The sequence below is a fragment of the Belonocnema kinseyi genome, chromosome 9, assembly GCF_010883055.1.
Source record: "Belonocnema kinseyi isolate 2016_QV_RU_SX_M_011 chromosome 9, B_treatae_v1, whole genome shotgun sequence".
Taxonomy (NCBI): Eukaryota; Metazoa; Arthropoda; class Insecta; order Hymenoptera; family Cynipidae; genus Belonocnema; species Belonocnema kinseyi.
Genome location: NC_046665.1, coordinates 113,216,626 through 113,226,583, shown reverse-complemented (window position 1 = coordinate 113,226,583; position 9,958 = coordinate 113,216,626). Strand labels below are relative to the sequence as shown.

Sequence of the window (9,958 nt, the reverse complement as noted above, 5' to 3'; positions counted from 1 at the left end):
CACGGAAGTTTTTCTTTTGATCTGTGCTCGTTCTTCGTCTACGGAACAACTCCAAATGAATACAGTACTACCGGGACGGCCAGCATATTCGTTGTAGATACTTTGCTCCTCACCGATAGTTCGGAAGACCAAATCTGCCGGATGAGACGTTTGTATCCGTTTCGGATAACATCTTTATAGATATCACATCCTAAATGCGGTTCTATGGCACGCCCAGGTATGTATAAGCATCTTCAGCTCAAAGATAGCGTACAGCGCTTCTATTGATGAGCTTAGGGTCTTCAGGGATGCCATTGAGTTTTTCTTGCTTTGGATGAACATTTGCGTATTTCTCTAACCTAAATTCCATTCCTATTTCCTTAGTATATCGTTTGACAATCCCTAGAGCTAGATGTAGTTGCTCTTTGTTTTAACCATGTATTTTAAGATCGTTCATGTAAAATACATGAGTGACCTTGTAATTTCGATCTGCAGGTTTGCCGAAAAAGTACCCGTCGCAATGACGAAGTGTTAGAGATAGTGGCAATAATGAGAGGCAAAAGAGAAGTGCGCTCATGATGTCGCCCTGAAAGACACCTCTCTGAAAGGTGACCTCGTCAATTGTCACACGATTTTTTCCAGATGAGATAGTATATCTGGTTTTCCAAAGCGGCGGAACAATCTTATCATTTAGGATTGCTGTGAATATCTTATAAAGTGTGTTCAGACAAGTTATTGGCCTGTAATTCTTGGGGTCAGCTAAGTTACCTATTATCGGCGTGAGTATTGTGCGCCCTTCCACCAACACTCCGGAATTGGGTCATCGGAAGTTAAATATGAGTTAAAAATACGGGCCAAATGGTGATGGGTTGAAGGAAACTGCTTCCACCAGAAGGTCTTGGTACAATCTGGTCCCGAAACGGAATAGTTTTCATCCCTCTGAATACTTTTTTCACCTCCTCGGTAGTGATGGGTGGGCATTCTTCATCAGGCGTTATGATGGCATCACACAGCTCCATGAATGTATTTATGTTCTCTGAGTCTTCGTTCATCCTATGCTCCATTTCGTAGATTTCTGTCCAAAATAATTCGACCTCCTCTGGTTTGGGCGACTGGTCGACAGTAACTGGAGGCTCTTGGCACAGTCGAGATGGGTAAGAGAGAAACTGCTGATTTTCTCTGACTCACCTCTCTCTCCGCTCTAGCCTTCTCTTAGTGTCAGATAGTATCCGTATGCTCTCAACAATATGCTGCCTGATGCCCAGCAGCTTTAACTGATTAAGTGTGTGATAACGGATCTGGATTTCGCGTGCGAACTTTCGACAACACACAACAATTGATAGTCCAGAGGTCGGATTCTTTGGAAAAATGTCCACAAAGCTTGTCAGCCATTCCAGCTAGATCTTTAGGCTTGGGCAAAACCTGGATGTTAATGTTTCTCCGGGTCATAAAGCATCGATTTTCCTGTATCGGATGCCTGCCCGCGGTTGGTCTTAGTGTCGCCCTTCTTTTTCTGTTGCCGGCTTATTCTGGCTGTGGTAGAGTAGGCGTTCCGCTTACATAGCCCCTTTTTTCATATAATTTGGCATAGTTTCGCACTCTAACAAGTCACCATTTAGTTGCTCCGTCCACCTAAATGTCGGGAGCCCTGCGCGTTCCGTTGTTTTAAACTGCACTTACTACAACTATGTTTAGTGTTGTCATTGTTGTTGCCACAAGAAACTAGGAAAAGGGGCATGTCTATCCTGGTAGAGCCCCGCATGCAAGGATAAGGCTGCGTACTCTAAAAGGTCTTTCGGTATACCAGAGTCACTGTTCTAGACACCTCACCCAGGTGCCATTCAGCTTTCGGAACGGTTTTCACACTTGCGCTTGTGGGTTAATTCCTTCGGGACCATCCTTGGACAAATGTCCGCGACTGCCTATTCATTTTTTAACCATATTCAGCAGAAACCCTTGGTGCAGGGACCCTCTATACGCAAGCCGAGGACGCGTTTGGTGGCTTTGTCATAGGCCTTTCGGTTTGATTCTAGCAAAATCAAAACCGAACTATACTATATAAAGTACCAGTCAACCAACTATTTTTATTTTATTTTGATAGCCTGGTGGCTAAATCCTAGCCAATAATTATTAAAGGGTTATACTGCCAGACTATTGGCTATTACTAGGCCAATCATGAGCTTAATTTGTTAAATGAGACCAAAATTACTTGCATGAAGAGTGCCAGATCGTTGGTGAAATTAAAAACTACCCTGAACGATCAGAAGGTACATCAGTATAAGTTAGTTTACGTGACTACCCATATGGATGCTTTTACGTCTATCTTCCGCTAGCCCAACGCAGAGAGAGGTAGGGTTAGGATGAGGGTGATCACGGATGATGATTCAGTTGCTAGATAAAATAATTTTGGCCAATTTACGGATCTCAGTAAAAGATGTATTTATTTCGTGGCTATTACGGCCTCACATAACCTAAAAACCCGGTAAAAGAAAAGCACAAGGGTCCTTAAATCACATCTGAATGGGCTACATCTTAAAATCATCGAACACTTAACCTACTATAATTTGGGCAACGACCCAAAAGGGCATGCGATGTCACCACCAGCTTAAGTGATTAGCACTAAAATTGCTTATTTTCTAGAATATTTACGACCGTCCATCATGGTGCTCGATTAGCGACACGGAATAGTCATGTGAAATCAACATCATTATGGATGATCGTACTTAGACTACCAATTTAATCGCCACATAGACTCAAACTCCTAGTATTATATCATTAGTCATCCAGTTGACTTGCCTAACAACGACTAGGCCGACTAGAATAACAGTTTACTTAAATTCGTTCTAGGTACCCGCGCACGTACCTTTCCTACCGAATCAGCAATTTTTGTTCCTAACTCACAACACATTTTAGGTTGCTCAGTAAACCCCTCATAAAACAAATATTCGTATCTTATCGAACATCCAAGATGGTGGCCCAGTTCTGACATGGAATGTTAGTTAAGGTCATCGCCATGTTGGACGACCGGCACGATTCAAGACTGGAAATAGTTACTAATTAACATCCCCGTTTTCCACGAAATATCACCTCTTTCGCAAAAATACATTCCCTGAATCTTATTATCCGTTACGACTGTCCCCACTACACTGAATCCAAGGCTATGCACGCTATGCCGCTAAATGGGCGGTATGGTAAAGACCTATCTTAAATCTCACTTTTGTGAGGGCGTTATTGGCTCAAAGCGTGGTGGTTTCGAATATAAATCATAAGAATATCAAGATTTATACTGGTTGTTGCATCCAGTGATTCGCGTAAGGAAACGAAATATTTCATTTCGGATGTTGCCATTTGAAATATGGTTCAGAATGTTATTCATATTAGTAACAATTTATTTCGTTTATTTAAGCGCTTTCAAGAGAAATACTCTGCTATAGTGAGATTTTTATTATACACTTTTATGGAAAATGTAGAATGAATCGTTGCAACATTGGTTCTCGCGTTTTATATGGTTAATAAAAGTGCTCTCTTCTTTACATGTCGGTAGAATTTTCTATCTTGCAGGGCGGTTACCATCCGAATTATAACCCAGTTCAGCACTGTTTAACTTTCGCGATCGGACGTGGTGTCTTAAATAACTCAATGTGCAAGTGGACACTTCAGGCGTAAAGTCGTTTACTTTAAAAAAAAAAGTGGAGGATGCAATGAATGACTTGAGTAAATGTAATTTTATTAAAAATAAATATTGCATAAATGTTAAGCCTTTTTTGTTGTTTATGGAATTACAATTAAATATTTATATCCATTTCTGCGATAAATGTATCTAAAAGACTTTTAATTGCTGAGATACAAACACCGTCGGTTCCATCCACTTTAAGACCTTCATCCCAAATAGATTCCAGTTTTTCTTTTGGAATTTCTTCAATTTTTTCGAGAATTGAAAGAACTTTTTGCTTTGAAAGTGGCTACAAAAAATTAATCAAAGATGTGATTTCATCGCTTTTTGTAAAGCAACAACAGGGTGTCTACCTGACTGCTAAATTGAAAAAAAAGCTAAATTATTTACGAATATACTAATTTAAACAATAAAATTAATTTCATATGTTTTATTACTCTAATTCTGAGTTAAAACAGGAAATTCGTAAAAAAAATCATAATTCGGACTAGGATTAGCGAATTTTCAAAAAGAATTGCAATGCTGACTTGGATCAGGGAATTTTCGAAAAAAATTGTAATTCGAAGTTTTGAAATAAAATTTCAGTAAAGAAATATTATTGTAGAATTTAGGACAGAGAATCTCCGTAAGGAATCATAACTTTTACTTTGCGGCAGGGTATTTTAATAAGGAAATATCATTAAAAATTAAGACATAGAATTTTATTAACTTTCTATATCAGAAACCTTTAAAAACATTTTTAACCATTAGAGATCTTTAAAAGTCGCTCAATGATTCTATATGAATTTTCCATTTAAACGACGAATTGTGCTTAAAAGTGAAACATCATGTAAATTATGATTTCAGTTTTATATCATTTAGCGATAACATTTTTTTCCTTGAGATTTACTCTGTTGAAATGTAAATATCTGGGAAGGACGAGCTTCACGCCTATAATTTTTGAGATAACGACTATAAGATATACTATATAATCTGCTGAATAGTAGGAATATGAAATGATTAAATTATTAATCTAAGTGTCGTTAATACATTAATTAGCTTTTTCTTTAATTAGAAAAGATGAGGATTGTCTCTACTATCTTATTGCCTTTGGCGGTTATCCTCAATTCTGTTGGTAAATATAATACTACAATATATCTACAATTTTATGTAAAATTTTCAAACTATACGCAAACAAAAATCTTTGCGTTTTAATCTACATCTATCCCAATTGCTATTTTCTTTTAAAGTTTATTTGAGTTTGTTGAAACTGAGTACAAATTTATTCTGAATTTATCCTAAAGATATCCATATTGCGTGTGTTAGAAAAAAAAGTCGCAGTGTCCTTCTCGATACGAAATTCGTACCATATGTCCACGTCCACATATAGTACATTCCTGCGTGATCATTCAGAAATTATGGACGATGATTTAGGGGTTGAGGGGTTTATTATAATCGTACTGTATCTTATAAGGAGCGGACGGAAATTTTATTCAAGGAATAGTTAAAAAAATAAAAGTCCAAAAATAGTAAAACTTTGAGGATAATTCAGCAAAAATTGGACCTGTTAGGCCAAAAGTGAATTTTATTTTAAAGAAAATACGTTACTCTTTGCGTAATAGGTTTTTATGATGCTTAAAAATTTAGTAAATAAGGTTATTTTTATAAAAGAGTGTAAAACTTTTTCTTATCTATTTTGAATAGCTTAAAAAAAAGTAATTTTTAAAACAAAAAATGTTCTGAAATGGCGAAGTAAACCATAGTGCACTGGAATATGTCGCCGCGGAAGTAGTAGAAGCGCGAGTACGATAGCGTCCACAATTTTTAACCGGGACATGATTGTGAGAAAAGAGGCCTCAAAGATTCGATAAGATACAACTTTATAGTCACACAACTTACAGCGATCAAATGTTAATCAAAAAGTTTCGACAGAAAAATTGAATGATTGCACTTTTCGATTGTTTGCAGTATTTTTATTCAATTTCAGATAAATGATTCTTCTGAGATTTACTGTGCTATTTCCCCATGCTCCGCGTCCGGCGTGACTCGCCGAACGTCGCGTCCTTTAAAAATACTTCAAATTCAGAGAAAAAAATTTGTACAGACGTCTTCAGATAGTTTTATAATCAATTAAACAAAAAAAATGATTTTTTTTCAGTTTTGAGGGATTCTGTTTCGGCGCTTTTTCGTTATCCTAGATCCCTGTGTGGTCAGAAGCCTTTATGAGACCAACCTCTTTCTTTTTCGCAAGGTCATTTCATGCCTTCTTTTATTCCGAAACCAGCTCTCATGTTATATCTAGTTTCCCAAGTACAATTAATGTCACTTGGCTGTTCAAACAGATTGAAATCTGCCTACTAGCACGGCTTGTCTCTATTGTATTGGCAGTATGCTGATGTCTCTTGGGATTTCAGTCTGTCTAGTCCTCTGAGTCCATCTATTTGCTCTTGTCAGAGGACCCATCACGTATGGCGCCTTGGAAGTCATCGCAACGTGTAGGGCGTTTCGACAGAGCACAAATCCTATTGCGGTGATTTAAAGGGGCAGAAGCTTCCAATGGTCCATTCCACCTTCTTGTTATCAACGACCGAAATTTGGGTCGAAAATCTGACGGTGTATTTGAGAATGTGTTTGATCTTTGTTTACAAAAATATTGATAAGAAGAAACCTAAGTATTACATTTCTATTTAAAGATTAATGCTTAAATTAACCAGACGACGGCCAGGAATTAAAAGAAATACACATGTATACCTGGTGTAAAGGAAATAACCACAATATAATTGACTTTGTTGTTGCTGATAAAAGACTAAGAGATTTAGTCAAAGATACAAGGATCATGAGGGAGAGAGCGAACCAAACAAGCGAAAGAAACGCGAATCAAGATTGAGAATGTACAGAAGCCAGACGTGCGAACAGATTTTCCTAATAAGATCAATGAACACATGTATAGGGCAACTTCGAACGCGCTTATAAGCAAGAAAGGTATAGAGTGTGCATGGACTATGTTCCGAGATATCATTGGTAGAAATGCGATCGAAGTGTGTGGTACTGCGGTTGTAGGAAGAATGTCTGGTGATGCGTGGTGGAATTATGAAATTCCCTCAGCTATTCACGAAAAAAAGCAAGCGTATTTAAGAAAGTTCAATATTACAAGCCTTGGCGATGAGAAGAGAAACACACGTAAAAATATTACAGACACAAAAAGAGGATAGTTAAACGACTATTGAAGGAAAGTAAAGATGAACTCGGAACAGAAGGAGAGGAGAAAATACCAAACGACTTTGAAGGAAACAAAAAACTGCTTTATAAAAATGTGGAGGGCAGTTTTATTCAATTAATCGCGAGAGAATTCTAGATCTGACTAAAAAATCTATACGTCTTTTCTCAAATTAATCCCTTTTTCACTAAATGCGTCACGTATAACCCGAAAAGAAAATGGCTTAATGACATAATATGAGATTAAATTTGTTTGCGTAAGAAAACATGGGATTACATGGAAGTAAATCGGGAAATGAACGGAAAAACTGGGGATTTGATTAAGTGACAGGGATTTTTCGTTTAGATGTACTAATACGAAAATTTGTAGTGATTTCACAAATCTTATTAATCTAATTCTAAGTTGGAACAGGGAATAAATAAAATAAATATAAACAAAAAGTCACGTCAAGAATTGAAGTTGTGACTTGAAACAGGGACTTTTCGACGAAAATTAGAAATACAAGTTGCGATGTCCAATTTTAGTAAAGCAATGTAATTTTTAATTTGGAACATTGAACTTTCGTGAAGAATTATTATTTTTACTTAAGAACAGGTAGTTTTTTAAAGAATTATAATTTTGAATTCGTACAGGTAATTTTTAAAACAGAACAGAAAATTTATAATGTAATTATTATAATTTAAAATTTAAGAAATTTAAATTAGACCAAAATCCAAATAAAAAATCCCATTTAATGTCCAATTATCAAATTGATGCAAAATCCTGTTAAAAAACAAGAATCCAACGATAAAATTTGGACCACACTAAACAAAAAAAAGAGGAAAGAAAAATGAGAAGGCAGATAACCACATCGCTTTCCTTCTCTTTTTCTTTCTTTTTTATTTTTATTATTATCAAATTACAATAAAATAATAACAAAAAACATAAATAAATAAATTTGCATTACCAACGTTTCGGTACTCGTACAGTACCCTTATCAAGGCAAGAAAAATTTAAGTGGTAGAAATTGACAGCACCCACGAACAGGTACTCTCTCTCTTTGATACCTGAGAATCCAAATTTGGTCGTTTGATTCTTGTTTTATTTAACAGGATTTTGCATTTATTATAATGTAATTCTTACTTTATACAGGGGAATCCCGTAAAGGATTATAATTCCTATTACTAAATAGAAAATTTTCGTAAAGAATTATAATTTGACTTGGAGAAGGGAACTTTTGGCATGGATGTCGTTTGAGATCATTTAAATCTTTTATGTAAGTTATCAAAACGGTTTTAAAGAATTTAGCAATAAAATCTTTTTATCAAACTGATTAATGAAATGTAAATATCTGAGCATGACAAGCTCGAGGCCTATAATTTCTGAGTTGACGACTGTGAGAAATACTATACAATCTGTCCAAGAACTGGAATATTAATTGGTTAAATTATTAATCTAAGTCTTCATTAATATATTAATTGGCTTTTCCTTTAATTATATAAGATGAGGATTGCTTCTACTTTCGTCTTGTCTCTGGCATTATTTCTCAATTCTATTGGTGAATATAATAGTATAATATATCTATAATTTTATTTGCATTCTTCAAGCTATAAGCAAATACAAATTTTTGCGAAATAATGTAAATTTTATCTCACTTGCTATTCTCTTTCAAACATTATTTAATTTTGTCCAAAATGAATGCAAATTTAATCTTAATTTAATCTGGGGAATGGATAATGTGTATGATAAAGAAAAATGAGATTTAAGACGTTTATCAAGTGATACGTAACTTGTGCCATATGTGCTCGTGCTCATATGGTACACTCCTACGCGGTCATCCGCAAATTATGAAAGACGATTTGCGGGAGGAGGGTTGTAATAAAATCTTACTTTTTCTTATAAGGAGGGGACGGGAATACTTCTTGAGAACAAGTTTTACTAAAAAAAAAAAAGAATAATCCGTCATTACAACTTAGAGGAAAGTGCAGCAGAAATTCGATTTATTATATCAGAATTGAAATTACTCTTGAAGAAAATCCGTCATCGAAAAAACTTATTTTTAACATAAAAGTTCTCTTTTAGCCCAATAGAATGGGTTTGTACCAAAAAACATGTATTCCTAACCAAACAATTTGATTATAAACTTAAAGATATTAATTTTCAACAAAAAAAGGAAATATCAAAGAACCATAACTAAAATATATTCAGATGGTTAAATTTATGATAGAAAAGGATAAAGTTTCAACAAAATAGTTAAAGTTCTAATGAAATAATTAATTATTCAAAAATCATTGGATTTTCAATTCAAATTGCGGATCATCAGGCAAAAAATTAATTTTTACCGAAAGAGTTCAACAACAATTCAACTAAAAAATATATTAATTTGTACAATTAAAAAAAAATTGAATTAAATATTAAAATTTTCAACTAAACAAGATAATTCTGTAACTAAATATTTTAAATTACCTTCGTCCAATCAGTTGATTTTCTAAAAAAGAAACCTAAATATTCAACCAAAAATGGCATAGTTGAATTTTTGATTGAGAAATTAATTTTTGACCAAATCAAATTTAGAAAAAAGTTAAATTGAAGTGAGCGCAATTTTTCCCCTCTACCCTGCCCTTTTTAAGAGTCAGGCACGCGCAAATCTGAGCTGTCTTGAATTTGATGTGCGCATGCTCGTAGTAAGCCTGTGTGTGTTCTCACGCATTACCCTCGAATTCTAAACGGAGTAGGATTGCGAGTTGATTTCACAGTCGTATCTTTGGAGTTTCCGATTCCGAAACTTATATATCATGGAAGTTTGAGTGTAGTAGACTTTTTAACAGATGAAATAAAATTTTAACTCAATTAGTTGCAGTTGATTAGTGGGTTCTATTAATTTAGTTCCCATTTAGGAGAGGAACGAGAGAAAGGAAAGAAACACTAGTTCTTTTGAGAAAAGGGAGTAGAGGAAACAGTACGAAATCTATGAAAGAAAATATACAAGGAAAAGTTTGTCTGCCACTTTTTTTCCTAGTTTTAAGGCTTTTTCTGCAATTCTCATGCAGAATTTGACTTTCGTTGAGTTTATGTTCTCAAAATTTTTTCTAAATTGAATTTTCTGTTTCTTGTTGCAGAATTGAGTTTCC

The 9,958-nt window shown here is 34.9% G+C and overlaps 1 protein-coding gene across 1 annotated transcript in view; it reads right to left on the bottom strand.

Annotated features, from left to right (window-relative positions):
- Positions 1-3,749: 3,749 nt before the first annotated feature.
- The window catches only part of LOC117180696 (EF-hand domain-containing family member B-like), a 105,607-nt gene continuing 99,398 nt past the window's right edge, over positions 3,750-9,958 (bottom strand). Inside the window, exon 10 of the mRNA XM_033373186.1 lies at positions 3,750-3,941. Within this exon, the coding sequence (XP_033229077.1) occupies positions 3,765-3,941 (177 nt within the window). The 3' untranslated portion in view covers positions 3,750-3,764. The remainder of the gene's footprint in view (positions 3,942-9,958) is intronic.